The sequence below is a fragment of the Ranitomeya imitator genome, chromosome 9, assembly GCF_032444005.1.
Source record: "Ranitomeya imitator isolate aRanImi1 chromosome 9, aRanImi1.pri, whole genome shotgun sequence".
NCBI classification, from domain to species: Eukaryota; Metazoa; Chordata; class Amphibia; order Anura; family Dendrobatidae; genus Ranitomeya; species Ranitomeya imitator.
In genome coordinates, this window is record NC_091290.1 from 118,920,795 (window position 1) to 118,942,368 (window position 21,574).

Here is a 21,574-nt window from a genome sequence, read left to right on the forward strand (position 1 = left end):
GGCCATCTTCGGTCTGTGTCCACCCCTGGAGACCTGTATGGCCCTATAGAGTTGCTCCAGCTCTAAGAAAATCCAGAAAACACATGCTAATGAGGCTGGAAGTGCATTGGGAGTGGACCGACGAATAGTAAGTGCATTAGTCTTCATCATTACTCACCACCGGTGCCACAATCCTCTTACTTAGTTGTAATTACTGTATTTTCTGGCGTATAAGACTACTTTTTAACCCCTGAAAATCTTCTCAAAAGTCGGGTGTCGTCTTATACGCCAGGTGTCGTCTTATAGGGCAGATGCGGAGTAATCTGCGGTCGCCGCATATTGTGGGGGGAGCAGTCCCAATGACGAGGTGAGGGGGCACCTCACCGGGAAGGTATAAGTGAAGCAGAGGCAGAGAAGGAGATAATAGGATACAGGGGCGAGCCAGATGAGTGAAAGAGGAGTGTTTTTCTAGGCACAGCATCGCTCTCTCTCTTTTTTTGCATACTCCTGGCATCCCAGACGCTGACAGTTTGCTTCACTTACACCTTCCTGGTGAGGCGCTTCCTCACCTCGTCATCGGGACCACTCCCCCCCACTATATACGTCGACCGCAGATTGCTTCGCACCCACCCTATAAGACGACACCCGGCATATAAGACAACCCCCGACTTTTGAGAAGATTTTATATTTTAACTGGAAAAGTTGGGGGTCGTCTTATACGCCCAGTCGTCTTATACGCCGGAAAATAGGGTACCTATAACTTACCTAAATAGTCCAGGGCTCTCCTTAAAGAACAACAAAACCTACAAATATTAGGAGAACAAAGGCCAAAAATTACAATTCATAAATCTTTATTAGTCAACAAACAAAATGAGATCAAAACAGATAAAAAGAGAATGTTTATGATTTATTAAATGTAATTTTTGTCCTTTGTACTCTTATTGTTTGTAGGTTTTTGTTGCTCTTACTTTATTGACAGCTCTGCTCTTTTCTGTCTAAACATCTAACGCAGCAGAAGGCAGAGCTGTTGCCACGATCCGGCCGCTCACAGTGTCCTAGAGATACAGTGAGCGACAGCTCAGCCGTCCTATAGATTGCAGGGGAGTGTCAGGCTGTTAGCATTGCGAGTGGCAGCTCGGCCATCCTATAGTATGTAGAGGCGAGCTGGGAAGTCAGTATTGTGTATGCGATTTCTATGTAGCCCATTAGGCCAGGCCTGCTGAAAGTCCTCCAAATGTCACCCTTTCTGGGTGATTGCCTGGCTATTTAGCTGGCTTGCTATGCTTAGATTATGGTGGTGTGTGTATGCTTTGTACTCAGTATTTTCTGACTCTGATCTTTGTTGTCAGATCTTGGATTTAACCTCTGACCATTTGCTCGAATTGCCCCTTTGCCTTAAAGGGAACCTGTCAGCAGGATTGTGCTGAGTAACCTACAGACAGTGTCAGGTTGGCGCCATTATACTAATTAAAATGATACCTTGGTTGATGAAATCCGCCCTGTGGTTGTTGTTACACCCATTTCCGACATTGGGCGTAATAGTACACCGGTTTCAGACTCCCTCCCTTTGATGTTGGCTCCAGTGGTGAGCCCACATCTTTTCCGGCACATGTCAGCTGTTTTGAACAGATAACAGTCGCTAGCGGAATCGCGATCCTCCCGCGGCTGTTAACCCGTTAAATGCTGCTGTCAAACTGACAGCGGATTTTACATGCGCTTCCGGCAAGCACACCAGAAATCCCACCCATCTGCGCCTGTGTCCCATGACTGTGGGTCCCCGATGGGTTGACATGACAACCAGAGGTCTCCAGCAGACCTCTATGGTTGTCACTGCTGGATTGTTATGAGCGCCAGCGGTGGTCGGCGCTCATAGCAAGTCAGCAATTTTGCTACATACAGGCAATCTGATCATCGCCTGTATGTAGCAGAGGCAATCGGGTTATGGCAGATTCTAGTCTCCCATAGAGACTATTGAAGCATGCCAAAAGTAAAAAAAAAATGTTTTTACAAATATAAAAAAACTATAAAAGTCCAAATCACTCCCCTTTTGCCTCACACAAAATAAAACAATAAAACAAAAAAAAAATCAAACATACACATATTTGGTATCGCCGCATTCAAAATAGCCCGATCTATCAACATCAAAAAGAATTAACCCGATTGCTAAACGGCGTACTGAGAAAAAAAAAAGTAAAAACGCCAGAATTACGTTATTTGGTCGCGCAACATTGCATTAAAATGCAATAACAGGTGATCAAAAGATCGTATCTGCACCAAAATGGTATCTTTAAAAATGTCAGCTCAGTGCGCAAAAAATAAGCCCTCACCCAACCCGAGATCCTGAAAAATGGAAACGCTACGGGTGTCAGAAAATGGCGCAATTTGTTTTTTTTTTTTAATAAATTTGGAATTTTTTTTCACCACTTAGATAAAAACTAACCTAGACATGTTTGGTGTCTATGAACTCGTAATGACCTGGAGAATCATAATGGCAGGCAGGTTTAGCATTTAGTGAACATATTAAAAAAATCAAAACAAAAAACAATTGTGGAATTGTACTTTTTTTTGTAATTTCAGAACACTGAATTTATTTCCATTTTCCAGTACACAATATGGTAAAACGAATGGTGTCGTTCAAAAGTATAACTCGTCCCGCAAAATATAAGCTCTCACATGGCCATATTGACAAAAAAAAATAAAATAAAGATATGGCTCTGGGAAGAAGGGGAGCAAAAAATGAAAACACAAAAATGAAAATACCTCCGGACATGAAGGGATTAAACAACAACCACAAGACGAATTTCATCACTCAGGTATCATTGCAATCAGTGTAATGGCACTGACTTGACACTGTATGTAGGTTACCGAGCACAATCCTGCTGACAGGTTATATTTAAGGTTTTCTGACCCTTGGTGCCTGACCTTGGACTTGTTCTCTGACCCTTGGTGCCTGACCTTGGACTTGCTCTCTGACCCTTGGTGCCTGACCTCGGACTTGCTCCTGACTATTCGTTTGCCTTATTCTTTTGTCTCTGACACTGTTCTGTCCCCACATGAGGCGAATGGAGGTGTAGTTGACTAATAAGGGTTGTGAGAGAGAATCGTACCTTCAGTTTTCCTCGCTGTATGGCAGACAGGACCAATCATGTTCAGCGTCCGGAGAGATGATGCACACCAGGGATTGTGCAATCCAGACTTGTTTATTTGAAATCTGGACATACAGCGTAGGATGGTATACAGTAACTTCTCCAGAGTTGAGTCAGGTACAGCAAGAGTATTTCTGATAGCGAGTGAGCAACAAGAGTGAACAGCAAGAGGTCGAGAGACTGATGCCTTCCAAAGCCCGGTTCAAGCGTGTCCTCTCACAACAGCATGTAAACTAAAATGAAATGGCTGCCAGAGGAAGAGAAGACTTGACCCCTGGACCGGAAGTGGAAGACATGCCCACAAAAATAAATAAATAACAAGCTGCCATATGGAAAAAGGCCATTGGGTGGCAGCAGAGCAGAAATGTAAGAACATACATAGCATGAAAACACATAAAACTGAAGAACATAACTTATACGGAACAGCACAGACACATTCTCTTGGTTTGACCTCGGATTCCTTGACCTCCCTGCCCCATGGCTTGTCTGTTCGAATTGACACTGCAGAAGACAAATGCACTTGCTATTCAACGGGACATGTTATACATTTTTTATTATGGCTCAGGGGCTTCAATCTGCACCTCCTTAATTATTATGTAATTAATATGTTACTTTTTGTGTTAGGATACAAGCCTTCAATCTCTGACAACCTACATCTGGTTCATTATGGTAAGAGACTAAACCTTTACTCAATCTTCATTGCAGATTATTCGAGTGAAAATATGTCTCATGTGGACATACCTTTGAAGTAACACTCTCGGACGTATACCCACTGTGGGTTAGTGCATGACCCAAGGATTTGGTGTTCTTCAGCTACCTGCGACCAACACATCCCCATCAAATCCTGCAAAAAGAACAATAGTCTAGCACTTGGGGATTAAAATCTGTTGTAACTGAATTCACTTCTTCATAAAAACTTTATATCGGCAAGCATAACAATATATGCAAGCCCCATCGCGTTTCGGGCTCAGTGTGAACAGGATTGTTCACATATAATGTATCTCTAGCGCACAGTAAACACATGGCAAAAAATTGTAAGTCAATTATCTTGTGCAGTAAAGAGTCGTAAAAAAAAATCCTTGTACTCACCTCACCGCTCACCTCTCCAGCCCTCCCACTCCTCACCGTCACACGTCCTGTCCTCGTCACATGTTTCGATTCTCGCAGCAAGCGGTAAAATCTCTGCTGAGACTCAAGCGCTAAAATATTGTGGTATTAAAAAATTCTGCCCATTTTGGACTGCAGAACCCCTATAAAATCACGGCCAGCTTTCTCCGCATTTTTCCATGGGGCGATTTTTTTTTTTTGCCATAAATTTGGCACAAGCCAAGATTTGCAACTTTCTGAGGCACGGTTTACTCTCAAAATATGCTCAGAATTTATTTACCTGGAGTGGTCCTTTAAACAGGAACAGAAAGTATTCAGAATTAGGGGAAAAAAACCTGATTATAAAACTTTTTGTTTACAAGGTTGATTACAAATTACTAACACGCATTTCAATTTAGGAATGGAAAAATGAATTTATGAACTGGACTCCTGAGGAATTTTGTGGAATTGAGAAAATTGTGTCTCCTGGCCAAAATCTTTGGCTTCCAGACCTCTACATTTACGAAATGTAAGTAAGTGCACAAGTCTTTAAAACAGCAGATATTTGCATCCAGTACCTTTGAGAGGTGTAACTAGGAATTAAAAGGATCAGATACATGGGTTTCTATGCAAGGTTTGGTAATACTGGGTTACGCTTATTATAGTTCCCACAAGAAAAATGTACAGGTTTTAAGTTGAATATATACAGTATATGTACATATATATATTACAGTGATGTAACTAATGTCGGATGGGCCCTGGGGCAAAATTTGGACTTGGGCCCCAAACTGCACATAGGAGCCCTTGTAGCATTTTGAGTAAATGGACACACTCACAGTGCAGCTCATTACTAAATTGTCCAGAGCGCCAGCTGCTATTTTTCAGTACCCGATTTCCTATGTTTTTGGCCTTGTTTCTATGTTGAATACATATGGTTTATGGGCACAATTCTACCATGAAGACCACTTCTAGCCAGGCTTCTGCAAACATTTATTTGGGTGTAGCTGGATCCCACTGGGTGTAGCTGGGTCTCACTGGTTGCTGCAAGTATTGAGCTGATGGCATTGCTGGACATCTACTGATTCTGAAAGAAAGCATGATGTGTCTTTCATCTGCTGCACTAAGTTTCATTGGCCGACCACTGCATCTACGATCCTCACAGTTGCTCAATTCTTGGTTTCCTCAATACTTAGAAATACAAGCAGATATTCATCCATCATGCAGTACCATCAGGAGTCTGATTGGCTCCAAATTTATTCTGCAGCAGAACAACAACGCCAAACATGCAGCCAATGTCATTAAAAATTATCTTCAGTGTAAGGAATTAATGATACGGAGCCCTAATCTCACATCATCCAGTCAGTCTGGGATTACATGAAAGGACAGAAGGATTTTTACAAGTGACATCCACAAAACTGGGGTCAGTTATCCAAGATGTTTAGCAAAAATTCCCTGCAAACTGTAGTGCCGGAATCCTTGCTGCCCCTCTCCCCCAGCAGGGACATCGACTAACTCACTGCCATGGCCCACGTTCCGCTTCTCCTTCTCTTCCTGCTCTGCCACTACCCGGGATACAGGCACAGCGCGCAGATCCCCAGGCACTGTTCTAAGGGCACGTGTGGGCTCCCTCCTTCTTATAGGGCCGAACATGCACCACCCTAAAGTGTCCCCAGCCAATGGCTGGGAGACACTTATTATTTAAGGCACCTCCACCTGAACGCAGGTGCCTGTGCATTGTTGTTATTGTTTCTTAAATACGCTTGCTAGTTCTCAAGTCCCTGTGCTCGTATCCCAGAATACCTGTCCTGTACATCAGCCATGCAAGCCTGACTGCCTATGAGCCATGCTCTTACCTGCCTGTCACCCGTACCCACCTGTCTATCAGTCATGACCGCCTACCTGCCTGTCTATCAGCCATGGCAGTTTGTATGTCTATCAGCTATGACCTCCTGTCTATCAGCCGTGCCTGCCTGCACCTGCCTGCCAAGATACCAGTCATGCCCACCAGTACCTGCCTGCCTGTGTGACTGTCGTGCCAGTCACTATATCAGCCGTGCAAGCCAGTACTTGCCAAGTCTATCATTCCTGGCCGTTCCTGCCTCCTGTCCCTTGGGAGCCAACCGGCGTTCCCCCTGAGGTCAGTCTCGGTGTAACTTTTGGTCTCGCCTCACTCATCCCTCCATCACAGTATCGTCAGCCGCTGTGCATCGGAGGTCGGACTTGGTGAGGCAATTAATCACGCCCTTCCAGGCTTTCCTCAGATCACGGCACAGTGGTTCCACCACCCAATCTCCTTCAAGAGCTGTGTGAAAGAAAGTGCCTAGAAGATTTGATGCTGTTAAAAGTCAAAGAGCGGTCACCAAATATTTTTGTGATTTAGATTTCTCTTATGATCATTCCCTTTGTATTTTATTGTTAGAAATAAACTATTAACATATATTTTTAAAGCATTCTAATTTTGCAGTATTTTTCTACACCTGCCTAAAACCTCTTCATGCTACTGCATAGAATGATTATTTTCCTCTGTCTTATACAGGACTGAAGGTGATGATAATTCTCCAGTGATTCCGTATTTCCTCATCTACAATGATGGTTTAATTATAGATTCCAAACCGATGCGAATTGTCAGTACCTGTAATCTAGACATTTTCAAGTTTCCATTCGACACACAAGTCTGTTATTTGACCTTCGGTCCTTACATACATTCAGGTACGTTAAATGTCTGAAATGACATTACACCCAAAGTATTTCCTTAATGTTTGGTGTGCAGTTCACCATCATTAGCCATTTCACACTAGGGTAAAGATGACTATATATGGTAGTTCTTTGAAATTAATTACATTTAATTCAGCAAAAGTCTGTCCTCGTCATTGCTATTTTGCTTTATATATCTTCAATAGTGAGAACTTCCAGGGAAATTGACATACAGTATATAGCCGTGGCCGATAAAAGTTGGCACACATGAAATTATTCCAGACAATTATTGCAATTACACATGATCTGCTCTACATGTTTATTTCATTTTTGTGTATTGGAACAACATTAAAAAAAAACTGAAAAAAGGGCAAATTGGACATAATTTCAAACAAAACCCCAAAAATGGGCAGGAAAAAACTGTTGGCACCCTCAACTTAATGTTTGGTTGCACACTCTTTAGAATTAATAACTGCAATCAATTGCTTCCTATAACCATCAACAAGCTTCTTACACCTCTCAACTGGAATTTTGGGCCACTCTTCTTTTGCCAACTGCTCCAGGTCTCTCATATTTAAAGGCACTTTCTCCCAACAGCAATTTTAAGATCTCTTCTTGAAGTATGTTTGGGGCCAATGTCCTGCTGAAAGACCCATGACCTAGGACGCAATCCCAGCTTTCTGACACTGGGCACTAAATTGTGACTCAAAATCCTTTGGTAATCTTCAGATTTTATGATGCCTTGCACACAGTCAAAGCACCCAGTGCCAGAGGCAACAAAACAACACAAAACATCTTTGAATCTCCACCATATTTGACTGCAGGTACTGTGTTCTTTTCTTTGTAGTCCTCATTCTGTTGTTGGTAAACAGTAGAATGTTACCAAAAAGCTCTATCTTGATCTTATCAGTCAGCAAGACACTTCCCCAGAATAATTTTGGCTTACTCACATACATTTTGGCAAACTGCAGTCTAGCTTTCTTATGTCTCTGTGTCAGCAGTGGGGTCCTCTTGGGTTTCTTACCATAGCGTTTCATTTCATTCAAATTTAGACCGATAGTTCGCGCTGACGCTGATGCACCCTGAGCCTGCAGAATAGTTTGATTTTCTTTACAACTTGATTGGAGCTGCTTATCCACCATCTGGACTATCTTGGGTTTCAACCTCTCATCTATTTTTCTCTGCCATCTACGTCCAAGAAGATTAGCTACAGTGCCATGGGTTGTAAACTTCTTGATTATGTTGCATACCAAGACAAAGGAACATTAAGATCTCTAGAGATGGACTTGTAACCTTGAAAATGTTGTTATTTTTGAAAACTTTTGGTTCAAAGTTTCGGGTATAACACCCTCATCAGGCTAAGTTAAAAAGGTTGTCCACTACTTTAACAATGATGACCTATCCTTATGATAGGTCATCAATTCATGATCGGTGGGAATATTGAAGAAACTATGGAGAAATAGCACAAATAGGGTGATACCCATGATACAAAGGGTGAATAAACAAGGGGTGTAAGTTCACTTTGTTTTGTTGCAATTGCAACAGTGAATACACCTAAACAGCTGCTGCAGACGGTGGGTGATAGACCATGAGGATAGTAGGAGATGGACGGCTTTCCTGCGCTGCTGTCAATATCCTCCAAAGGATAATGGAAAATCAATAAAATAAAAACATTTGTTTAGTCTGTGGTATAGATCCACTCTATTCGAGGTACACCAAACTCGTCCTCAGGAAATAACCACATTGATATTAAGAACTTGAACAGTTATATAGTCACCTTAATATATATATTAAAAAAAAAGGGGGTACGCTAGAGAACCACCTGGTATGTCATGGTTCAAAAATAAACATGCATTAAATTATGTGCAAATTTTAATACAAACTGAATAAAAAAAAACTAAAAATGTGTATATGTTCATTTATTCGTTTTTTTATTTAAAAGTTTAAAAAATGAATTGAGTGAGTTGCAAAGATCATGCTAAAAAAAAGTGCATCAGGTGGGAAAGAAAACACTCTGATTCCATATAAAAGTTACCACTAGACGTCTACAAGAAACTCCTTTTCTAGTGTTTAAAACCAAAGAGCCATCATGTTCAGTGACAGGGATGCCAGAGGTAGCACTATGAGGTGGATGAACAAAAAGGGAAAATATATTTAAATAATGATACTTAATTTGAAAATAATTGTTAAATTAAGGGCTGATATTATCAGCTCATAATATCTTATTTTAATCATAATAGTTGACTAAAAAATATAAATATATACAATTAATTTAAAGACAAATACATACATACAAATATATATACAACTGGAAAAAAAACATCATCATTATTTATATACTCTTTTCGTTCATCCACCTCATAGTGCCACCTCTGGCAGCCCTTTCACTAAACATGATGTCTCTCTGGTGTAAAATGTCTAAAAGGCAGTTTTTTGTAGATGTCTAGTAGCAACTTTTATGCAGCATCAGAGGGTGTTCAATCCCACCTGATGCACAACTCATTCAATTCATTTAACTTTTAATGTAAAAAATAAAAGACAAATACATGAACAGAAACAATTTTAGGGTTTTTATTCAATTTGTATTAAAATTTGTATAAAATGTAATGCATGTTTATTTTTTAACTTTGACATAATGCGACAACTCTGCTCGCCCTGCTTCCTGGATTACTTCTGATGGTGAAGATGCTGGGGCCACGTACCTTACCTTAGCTCCTGAATCTGCCCTCAGTCTGTACCCTTCCACCACCCAGGGAAGAGGAGAGTAGTAGTGTACCATAGTACAGCAACCAGACTAACAGTTGTTCTATCCCATCAGTAAAGGCAGACAGCATGGCGAGGGACCGCCTGAATTCAGTGATTAAGCCATGTGTCCTAATACTTTGGTCCATATAGTGCAGTTATTAACGCAGAGTGTTCATATGTCTTTATAGTGAAGCAATTTACTCCTATGTTCCATGTATACAAATGATTTAATGTTCTTATTGCATTTCTGTATAGTCAAAGACATCATCATGTTACCAAAGTACAACTCATCTCTAGTGAATATGAACTCACAAGGCATTTTTGTCAGTAAAGGAGACTGGACCCTGTTGGACGTCGGTGTATCAAACGCAACAATATGGAGTGACGGAGTGGAGTACAGCCAAGTGATCTTCCAGGTGACAAATAGAATTATTTTATAAGTTCACATATATTGCCAGATTCATCATTTGCTCATTTTATTATCACTTTTATTTTTTTGTCTAGTGTTAATCATTGGCGTTTTTTTGTGTCAAAATTTTTAAAACAGTGCGTATGATCTGTGAATGTTGTACAAAATAAAAAAGTTCTTTTTTTTACCTTTTATCTTGTACCTTTTTAGAGTGAAAAGTTGCATGACCTGCAAAACTTTAGCAATTCTTATATCAGCTGCAAAAATCAGGAAGACAAAAACCAAGCCCACAATAGAGAACATAGAAAAAAAAACAGGGGAACACAAATACAACAGGCTTAAAAAAAAGGTTTAAATTACAAAAAATGTGGTCCCAAAAAAAGGCTTAAAGCACCAAAAATTAGACAAAAATGGCGAAATGTTAGCTGCATACCCCCAGTAGCTATACCTCTGCTTCTCACAAACATGCACCTATCTGTTAAGGATTCACATGTATTACATTTGCAGTAGATATTTATGCCATACCTAACAATACTAGGAAAAATCAGTTTGGGGTGCATTTTCATTTTGCAAATCTGGCGATTTTTCATTTTTGTCTTTTCACTTTTACTTTTTTCAAGGGCCATAACTTTCTTTTTTGATTAACATTACCATTTGAAAGTTATTTTGTGTAGTACGAGTTGTAGTTTTTAATTAAATCGTTCATTTGACCATATAATATACTGAAAAATTGGAAAAAAAATTCCAAGTGGGGTGAAATGTTGAAAATAATGGAATTCCCATTACCGATTTTGTTGTGAAGACATTCCTTATGTGACAAATATGGCAGGTCAATACTATCACGACAATTCCAAACTTATTTCTAACAGTCTTTTTTATGGTTTAGTGGTTAACCCCTTTCTGGCATTAGACATCGAGGTGGGGTGGGCCCGTATGTCCACCAACGGGATAGTACATCATAGCGATCGGCCAGGTGTCAGCTGACTATCGCAGCTGACATTCGGCACTATGTGCCAGGAGCAGTCACGGACCGCCCCCGGCACACTGTGATCAAACATGATCACAGTGTTCCGGCGGTATAGGGAAGCATCGCGCAGGGAGGGAGCTCCCCGTGTGCTTCCCGGAGACCCTCGGAGCAACGCGATATGATTGCATTGCTCTGAGCGTCTCCTACCTTCTTCTCCCTGCAGGCCCCGGATCCAAAATGGCCACGGGGCTGCATCCGGGTCCTGCAGGGAGGTGGCTTCACAGCGCCTGCTCAGAGCAGGCGCCGGGAAGCCTCCCTGCTGTGCACGTCAGATCGCTGATCTGACACAGTGCACAGCAAAGTGTCAGATCAGCGATCTGTCACTTTACTGTGATGTTCCCCCCTGGGGCAAAGTAAAAAAAAAAAAATCCTGTTCCAATACATTCCTTTATCTAAATAAAAAAAAACAAAAGTACACATATTTAGTATCGCCGCGTCCCTGACGACCCCATCTATAAAACTATCCCACTAGTTAACCCCTTCAGTGAACACCGTAAAAGAAAATGTAAAAAAAGAGACAAAAAAACAACGCTTTATTATCATACTGCCGAATAAAAAGTGGAAAAGCACGCGATCAAAAAGGCAAATATAAATAACCATGGTACCGCTGAAAACGTCATCTTGTCCCGCAAAAAACAAGCTGCCATACAGCATCATCAGCAAAAAAATAAAAAAGTTATAGTCCTCGGAATAAAGCGATGCAGAAATAATTATTTTTTTCTATAAAATAGTTTTTATCGTATAAAAGCGCCAAAACATAAAAAAATATATAAATGAGGTGTTGTTATAATCGTACTGACCCGAAGAATAAAACTGCTTTATCCATTTTACCAAACGCGGAACGGTATAAACACCTCCCCCAAAAGAAATTCATGAATAGCTGGTTTTTGGTCTTACTGCCTCACAAAAATCGGAATAAAAAGCGATCAAAAAAGGTCACGTGCCTGAAAATGTTACCAATAAAAACGTCAACTCGTCCCGCAAAAAAAAACACCTCACATGACTCTGTGGACCAAAATATGGAAAAATTATAGCTATCAAAATGTGGTAACGCAAAAAATATTTTTTGCAATAAAAAGCATCTTTTAGTGTGTGACAGCTGCCAATCATAAAAATCCGCTAAAAAACCCACTATAAAAGTAAATCAAACCCCCTTTCATCACCTCCTTAGTTAAGGAAAAATAATAAAATTATAAAAATGTATTTATTTCCATTTTCCCATTAGAGTTAGGGCTAGGGTTAGGGCTAGAGTTAGGGTTAGAGCTAGGGTTAGGGCTAGGGTAAGGGTTAAGGTTGGGGCTAGGGTTAGGGTTGGGGCTAGGGTTAGGATTATATTTATGGTTGGGATTAGGGTCAGGGGTGTGTCAGGGTTAGGGGTGTGGTTAGGGTTATGGTTGGGATTAGGGTTAGGGGTGTGTTGGAGTTAGGGGTGTGGTTAGGGTTGGGGTGTGGTTGGGATTAGGGGTGTGTTTGGGATAGGGTTTCAGTTAGAATTTGGGGTTTCCACTGTTTAGGCACATCAGGGCTCTCCAAACGCAACATGACGTCCGATCTCAATTCCAGCCAATTCTGCATTGAAAAAGTAAAACAGTGCTCCTTCCCTTCAGAGCTCTCCTGTGCGCCCAAACAGGGGTTTACCCCAACATACGGGGTATCAGCGTACTCAGAACAAATTGGACAACAGCCTCTGGGGTCCAATTTCTCTTACTATCCTTGGGAAAATAAAAATTTGGGGGGCTAAAAAACATTTTTGTGGGAAAAATTTTTTTTTTTTAATTTTCACGGCTCTGCGTTATTAACTGAAACACTTGGGGGTTCAAAGTTCTCACAACACATCTAGATAAGTTCCTTGGGGTGTCTAGTTTCCAATATGGGGTCACTTGTGGGGGTTTCTACTGTTTAGGTACATCAGGAGCTCTGCGAATGCAACGTGACGCCTGCAGACCAATCTATCTAAGTCTGCATTCCAAATGGCGCTCTCCAAATGCAACATGGTGTCCCATCTCAATTCCAGCCAATTTTGCATTGAAAAGTCAAATGGTGCTCCTTCCGAGCTCTGCCATGCACCCAACAGTGGTTTACCCCCACATATGGGGTATCAGCGCACTCAGGACAAATTGCTCAACAACTTTTGGGGTACAATTTTTTTCTGGTACCCTTGGGAAAATAAAAAATTGGGGGTGAAAAATTCATTTTTGTGAAAAAATATTTTTTATTTTTACGGCTCTACATTATAAAATTCTGTGAAGCACTTGGTGGGTGAAAGTGCTCACCACACATCTAGATAAGTTCCTTAGGGGGTCTACTTTCCAAAATGGTGTTAATTGTGGGGGGGTTTCAATGTTTAGGCACATTAGTGGCTCTCCAAACGCAACTTGGCGTCCCATCTCAATTCCAGCCAATTTTGCATTGAAAAGTCAAATGGCGCTCCTTCCCTTCCGAGCTCAGCCATGCGCCCAAACATTGTTTTACCCCCACATATGAGGTATCCAGGTACTCAAGACAAATTGTACAACAACTTTTGAGGTCCATCTTCTCCTGTTACCCTTGGTAAAATAAAGCAAATTGGAGCTGAAGTAAATTTTTGGTGAAAAAAAATTAAATGTTCATTTTTTTTAAACATTCCAAAAATTCCTGTGAAACATCTGAAGGGTTAATAAACTTCTTGAATGTGGTTTTGAGCACCTTGAGGGGTGCAGTTTTTAGAATGGTGTCACACTTGGGTATTTTCTATCATATAGACCCCTCAAAATGACTTCAAATGTGACGTGGTCCCTAAAAAAAAATGGTGTAAAAATGAGAAAAATTGCTGGTCAAATTTTAACCCTTATAACTCGCTAACAAAAAAAAATTTTAATTTCCAAAATTGTGCTGATGTAAAGTAGACATGTGGAAAATGTTACTTACTAAGTATTTTGTGTGACATATCTCTGTGATTTAAGGGCATAAAAATTAAAAGTTGGAAAATTGCTAAATTTTCAAAATTTTTGCCAAATTTCCGTTTTTTTCACAAATAAACGCAGGTAATATCACATAAATTTTACCACTATCATGAAGTACAATATGTCACGAGAAAACAATGTCAGAATCACCGGGATCCGTTGAAGCATTCCAGAGTTATAACCTCATAAAGGGACAGTGGTCAGAATTGTAAAAATTGGCCTGGTCACTGACGTGCAAACCACCCTTGGGGGTAAAGAAATTTAAGTTTGTTAAAACAAAAATTTGCTGCAATTTTCTGAAACTTTGAACTCTTTTTGTTTTTTTTTTCTCTAGTGGAATTTTCTTAGGGTTTTCTTTTTTTGCTGCAGCTTTTTTATTGACACCGTTTTGGAGTTCATACCATGTTTTGATCACTTTTAATTGCATTTTGGGGGGGGGGGGGGGTAATTTGTGGCAACCAAAAAACAGCAATTCTAGAGCTTCTATTTTTTTAATTTTTAGCATATATAACCTAGGGTTTAAATTTTTTTATATTTTGATAAATAGGACTATATTTTCTGACTTTATTTTTTAGCTGACTTAGGGAACTTGAATCTTGAGCAGGTCCCCCGGTTGCCATAACAAGCCATCGACTCCCTGCAATCGAGTTGCAGGAGGGCTGATCGGAGATGATGCACAGCACACTGGCAAGCAGACTATACAAATGGTGCTGTCAGTGACTGACAGTAACAATTAAATTGTCAAAAAACAGTGATCCGAACAAGTTCTCGTTTTTGCTGTTAAAGGAAAATGCTGGCTGTGAAATACAGCTGGAAACTGACCAGTATAAAACAGGCTCAGTTCCTAAGCCCTCTCTATAGAACCCGCATGTGACCTGTGATGAGATTGTATATCATTGGTTCTTAGAGGATTAAATTTGGATTGGTTATGGACATCCTGAAAATTGGAATGTGATGTATGGTAGCTATTGTGGCCTACCACTCAAGGATGATGGAAAAACACATTTCCCAACACTCATACCTGCTCTCTCAGTTACCGTGTATCAGTCCCTCACTATTAGGCATCAGTCTCTATACCATATACTTTGGCAAACCGCTTCATTTTCGAGGCATAAGCATACAGACTTCTTATGGGTGGATCTTTTTCACCTTACTGGTGGATACACTCTTCACTCACAGGAATAAGCCTCTCTGCTCCTCTCTGTGGTGTAAAATTTTGCCCTTTATTTATAAAGGTGGTGTTTAGATGCAGAAGGCTGGTCTCCTTCACCAGGGACAAATGGCACAAATTCTAGTTCAGGCTTTAGCTTCTTACATGCTCCCCTTTGGCCCTATTTGTGCCCTTTGGGTAGCACATAAAATATAGAGACCGCTACTCACCCCCACTTAATATCCAGCTATGACATAGGCTTTTCATTGTTGCTGCACAGCTATCCTCCTCCTGACTGTTTCGGTGTGTCCAACCTCTACTGGTAGGTGGGTGCATTAATTATAACTATGCCAAATTACAGTGCTAACTAATGGAAATTTTTCAGGCTGCAAAAAGCTAATTCCAGAATAATGGGTAGCACACAAAAAATAGAGAATGCAACTCGCCCCCACTTAATAGCCAGCTATGACACAGGCTTTTCACTGTTGCTGCACAGCTATCCACCTCATGCCTGTCTCGGTGTGTTCAACCTCTACTGGTAGGTGGGTCCAAGTGCATCAATTTTAACGATAACTATGCCAAATTACGGTGCTAACTAATGGAAATTTTTCAGGTTGTAAGAAGCTAATCCCACAAGACAAAGGAGCACCAACATGAGTAATTTTTTTCCCACCAAAATTTGACAGCAGGTTGACTTAATAAACTTAATTCATAGCATTTTCTAACTTTACCTTTCAGATTACCATAAAGCGAGCCCCTGTGGTCTACATTATAAACCTTATCATCCCATCGTGTTTCTTGGTCATTCTGGATATTGTTAGTATGTTTATACAAATGGGAACAGGAGAGAGACTTGGATTTAAGATTACATTGGTGCTGGGGTTTTCTGTGCTCCTGCTAATTCTGAATGATATGCTCCCTAGCTCGATCCATACCCCTGTGCTAGGTAAGTATATTTCTATCTTCTTACATATAGTCTATAATGAACCTATAAAACTAGAGAAATTAGTGTGCTGCAGTACACAGATTACTCCATTACCTACAGTATATGCCATTCATCCTGAGTTACTGTCTGTAGTGTAGTCTCCAGGGCAGCAGTATTCAGAATCCTGTGGGCTTCAGAGCTGAAATCTTTACTAATATTTGTTTGATCAGTATCTTCAATCAGCTTCCCCTTAAGGTTTTCATTGAAATGTCATCATTACATCAGGTGCAATAGAGTAATCTGATGTTGGCGAAAACAAATTCCCATTTTAATATTAGGTAGGGACACTTTCTATAATGGATGATCTAGAAATACTATTACTGTCAGCAATATTGATACTGAATGACAAGAATTCAGAACAATAACAATATCAGGAAGTATTATTACTGATAATAATCAATATCAAACGATAATAACCAAATAACTATATTCCTGCATAGATTCTAGTGGACGGTCAGCTAAGAAACCACACTGACAAAACGCATAAAAACAAATGGTTTTATACTCAGAATCACATGAATAGTATAATATTGATAAAACAGATAATATAATTATTACAATATTACATAGTGTGGAGGTTTGTACTCACACAGCTGCGTTTGACGTAGGCACAGGAAGCAGTATGGCTGAAATGTCAAGGCTGGTTTATTAAAACGCCATAAACTGCTCAGGAAAGCAAACCTAACGAAAAGCCGGCACAAAGTGAAAACACAAAGTAAAAAGTCCATACAATATCGCGGGTCCACCCGCTTAGGATAGTGTCCGGTTTTTTAGGCCTTAGCACAGACCAACACATAGAAGATCCACACATCCCAGACCCAGACACTCGGCTTCCATTTCATCTGCCAAACCATGCTCCTGGGGTGGAGATACGTGAGCAGTCACTAACATCCATCTCTTGACTGCTCATAAAATACAGCCCTGGAGTGGCTTAATAACTCTCTCAGCACTATATACTGTATGTGCTGGAGAATGCTTTCCGAGCTCACATCACCGAAGCTACCAACCTCGATGATACATATCTCCCCTCTGTTGTGAATTCTGTGGCCACGCTCCCTCCTGTGGTCGTGAGTGGTACTGCGGCTGGTTCTGTTTATAAGCTTCCTTTGGTGGATGAGAGTGGTACTGCGGCTTCTGAGTTTCCTTCCTCAGGTGATGAGGTTAAGTCGTTAGGTGCTGCTCTATTTAACTCCACCTGGTGCTTTGATCCTGGCCTCCAGTCAATGTTCTAGTATTGGTCTTGCTTCCTCCTGGATCGTTCCTGTGGCCTCTCTATCCTGCATAAGCTAAGTTCTGCTCGTGTTATTTTTGTTTGCTATATTTTCTGTCCAGCTTGCTATATTGGTTTTTTCTTGCTTGCTGGAAGCTCTGAGACGCAGAGGAAGGTCTTTTTGCCCCTCTGCGTGGTTGTTTGTAGGTTTTTGTGTTGACTGCAAAGCTATCTTTCCTATCCTTGGTCTATTCAGTAAGTCGGGCCTCACTTTGCTAAATCTATTTCATCTCTGTGTTTGTATTTTCATCTTTACTCACAGTCATTATATGTGGGGGGCTGCCCTTTCCTTTGGGGAATTTCTCTGAGGCAAGGTAGGCTTATTTTTCTATCTTCAGGGCTAGTTAGTTTCTCAGGCTGTGCCGAGTTGCATAGGGAGCGTTAGGCGCAATCCACGGCTACCTCTAGTGTGGTGTGTTAGGATTAGGGATTGCGGTCAGCAGAGTTTCCACGTCTCAGAGCTTATCTTATGTTTTTGGTAAATGTCAGGTCACCTTGTGTGCTCTGAACTTCAAGGTCCATTGTGGTTCTGAATTACCTGTTCATAACACCCCTCAAGGACCCATCAGACGTCCATCTTACAATAGTTACTAAACAACATAGAGTCACGAATTCCTTAGATTTACAGTACTTTTAATAATATCATAATTAACCAGAAATAAACCCGTCACACGTTCATTTTTTTCAGCGTATCACTACCATCTTACCTTTTTTATGTCATCTTGGGGTGACCCTCCTATCTCCTTGGAGTGTCCTCTACTTGATAGGACCCTCTTCACTGCTCCATGAAACCCCTTCCACAAGGATGTGGTCCTTCATATGCGACTTCCCAAACTCTCCGCCTTTCTCTTCTGAACCCTGCTTGGGTCTTTTTGACCCTTTTCGGATTCTGGCTATGTGTTCCCCCCAAGATGCTATTTTTGCTCTGTTTTTGACAGAACTGTTGAAAGGTTTTGAGACCAACATTGGCTACACACTCCAATAATAACGACAACCTGATTATCCCCGTAATATGCATACAAAGGATCATAATGTCATATCTTCCCTTAGCTAGGAGTTTTTATGACATCTTGATAATCCTTTGTTGGCCAAGACGTTCCAATCCAACAAAATGCAAAGCAAGCGGCCAGGTGATATTATCCCCAATGTAAGCAAACCAAAAAACCAAACGAACCCAAAAAAATACTTCTGCTCTGACGTTACTCTTATGTGTATCCTGAGTAAAGACCCCATACACATTAGACTAGATGATTTCGACAGGTTCAGCCATCGGTTTGATGTGTATGGAGGCTCTTTATAGATGCTAGCCAGGGGAGATATGGTTTCGGCAAGTCCAATTGTTCTCTAGTGTCAGATCCTCTAATCTAAATGCTCATTATAAGATGGCATGCAATGAGTGCAATGTAAAATACAAAAAGCATAACCAAGCTCGCAACATGGTCTAGATCTTGGAGGCAGTTGGCCATATTGCCTATTCTGGAATTTTGCCCCATTCCCAGTGTTCTCTCATCGAATTACTCTTTTGGCTCCTTTCCGTCTTTTATTTACAGGTATATTCTGCTGCGTTTGCCTTGCGGTCATGGTGTTCAGTACGATTGGTTCTATTGCAACCTCTTACATGCTAATGTTGTCTGAATCTCAGCCAAGCGTTCCAGCATGGATAAAAATCTGGATCATGAGACATTTGGCCCGTGTTCTGCGTTTCAAAGTAAAGCCCCATAAAAAAGATGAGGTTCCTATTGCAGGTGAAGGAAATGGTGAGTACGGATTCATGGGATGGTTACAGCCATCAGATGTTTCTAGCTCTTTACCATCTACAGCTGCTGCTTTCTTCCTAGATGGAGCTTATAATGGAAAGAAATGCGAGAAGATAGCTGAACTCCAGGAGAAGAAGGATCTACAAAAGGGAAAAGTTTCGCAAGAAGTAAAACTGCTAAAAAGGCTGCTGGCAGAAATTCTACACATTCATCAGGAGCTTACCCTATCTAAGGAGAAGGAGGATGCCAAGTCAGACTGGTGCACTGCTGCCCTGATTGTGGACAGGCTTGTCTTCCTACTCTACCTCTTCATCATCATTGTCATGTTCACCGTGGTCCTCAGTGTCTGGCTTACATGATCTATTCTAACCAAACCTCAATATTACCTGTACCGAATGCAACCTCTGAGAGATGTGGCTGTTTTTACACTATGTGTAACTTTATACTATACTACTTTTTTCTTGCGTTAAAGCTACAAATGGCAAAGTCTCTTGGAATTATTTCCAGCATCGAAGAGGAATCACAAGAATATGCTGTTCTGTGTCCACTTCCCAGTTATTCCACGTACAATGGTGCTCCAACGTTCCTGCGTAGAAAAACTGTAGAGGATGCAAAGCTGAAGCGTCTTCATTCTCAGGATTGGTGGGAATTCTAGAGATTGGACCTACCATGATTATTAAAATTTCATTTTTGCTCCCGTTTACCAGATCCATAACTTTTTTATTTTTCTGTCAATATGGCCAAGTGAGGGGCTTTTTTTTTAGCGTACTTTTTTTGTTGTACTTTTGAATGACGCCATTGGTTTTACCACGTCGTGTACTGGAAAATTGGAAAAAAAATTCCAAGTGTGATGAAATTGCAAAAAAAGTGCAATCCCGCAACTTTTTTTTTTTTTACCATGTTCACGAAATGTTAAAACTGACCTGCCATTATGATTCTCCAGGTCATTATGAGTCGGTAGATACGTGCGGAGCTGATGTATTTAATGATATCATTTTGGTGTGGATACGATCTTTTGATCACCAGTTACTGCATTTTAATGTAATGTTGCGGAGACCAAAAAGATGCAATTCTGGCTTTTGACTTTTTTTCGCTGCACAGTTTACCAATCAGATTAATTCTTTTTATATCAAGACAGATCGGGCCATCCTGAACTCGGCGAAACCAAATACTGTATGTGTTTTTTTTTTTTTTGAATGGGGGGGGTGATTTGAACTTTATATTTTTAAATATTTTTTTAAACTTTTTTTTTTTTTTACTTTTGGAATGCTTCAATGGTCTCCAAGGGAGACTAGAAGTTGTGATCTTCTGATCGCCTCTGCTACATACAGTACATGCGATGATCAGATTGCCTGTGTGTAGCAGAAATGCTCACTTGCTGAAGCGCCGACCGCTGGGCGGTGCTCACAGCAATCCAGCAATGACAACCACAGGGGGTGCTGCAGACCCCAGGTTGTCATGCCAACCCATTTATGACTCACGGTCATGTGACATGTGACACGGGTGCCGATGGACGGGATTAGTGACGAACTTTCAATGCGATCACATTAAATGCCGCTGTCAGATTGACAGTGGCATTAAACAGGTTAACAGCGGCGGGTGGATCACGATTACACTTGCGGCTGTTAGGGGCACATGTCAGCTGTTCAAAACAGCTGACATGTGCTGGGAAACATGTGGGCTGAGCACCGGATGTGTATGCACACAGTGTCAGGCCGGGATCACACATGCAAGAAATACGTCCGAGTCTCGCATGGTAATACCCGGCACTGCCGCCGTCACTCAGGAGTGGAGCATGCGGCCGCATGTATTGCTATGCGGCCGACGCTCAGCTCCTGAGTGACGGCGGCGATGCCGGGTATTACCATGCGAGACTCGGACGTATTTCTCGCATGTGTGATCCCGGCCTCATTGTGAGTGTGCACACAGTGGATGCATTTCAAAACCTGACCTGCACATCCAAACATAGACTGAGTGTGAACAGGTGCTGAACCCAGAGTCGCCAACTCGTATATAGTTAAATAAATAGGGCAGCACACTGCAGCGCCAAAACATGCAAACTTGAAAAAACGAAATTTGAACTGCATTACTGCACTAGAAATATGAAAAAGGAGAGCTTTTAGCGCACAAAAATGGCCAATTTTATGTGTACCTCGTAGCTACGTTAAGGCATCTCTCCTATACGAGGTCCTACGTTTGACCTACCTCACTGAGAATAAACGTCTCCATCTGAATGGGTACACGTGCACTCCCCGCCTCCTAGCTTCAGGTGTTTTAATTATAGTAGGTCCAATACCCCTCCACATAGAGAGAGAATTTGAGTCCAAGAAGAGGTTTCACATGTACCCATTCAGATGGAGACGTTTATTCTCAGTGAGGTAGGT

At 41.1% G+C, this 21,574-nt stretch overlaps 1 protein-coding gene across 1 annotated transcript in view; it reads left to right on the forward strand.

Annotated features, from left to right (window-relative positions):
- LOC138648773 (5-hydroxytryptamine receptor 3A-like) overlaps positions 1 to 19,891 on the forward strand; it is a 21,163-nt gene extending 1,272 nt beyond the window's left edge. The window contains exons 3-9 of the mRNA XM_069738661.1: positions 3,750 to 3,794; positions 4,631 to 4,740; positions 6,748 to 6,920; positions 9,906 to 10,066; positions 15,917 to 16,124; positions 18,984 to 19,190; positions 19,272 to 19,891. Of these exons, the coding sequence (XP_069594762.1) occupies positions 3,750 to 3,794; positions 4,631 to 4,740; positions 6,748 to 6,920; positions 9,906 to 10,066; positions 15,917 to 16,124; positions 18,984 to 19,190; positions 19,272 to 19,549 (1,182 nt within the window). The 3' untranslated portion in view covers positions 19,550 to 19,891. The remainder of the gene's footprint in view (positions 1 to 3,749; positions 3,795 to 4,630; positions 4,741 to 6,747; positions 6,921 to 9,905; positions 10,067 to 15,916; positions 16,125 to 18,983; positions 19,191 to 19,271) is intronic.
- The last annotated feature ends 1,683 nt before the right edge of the window (positions 19,892 to 21,574 follow it).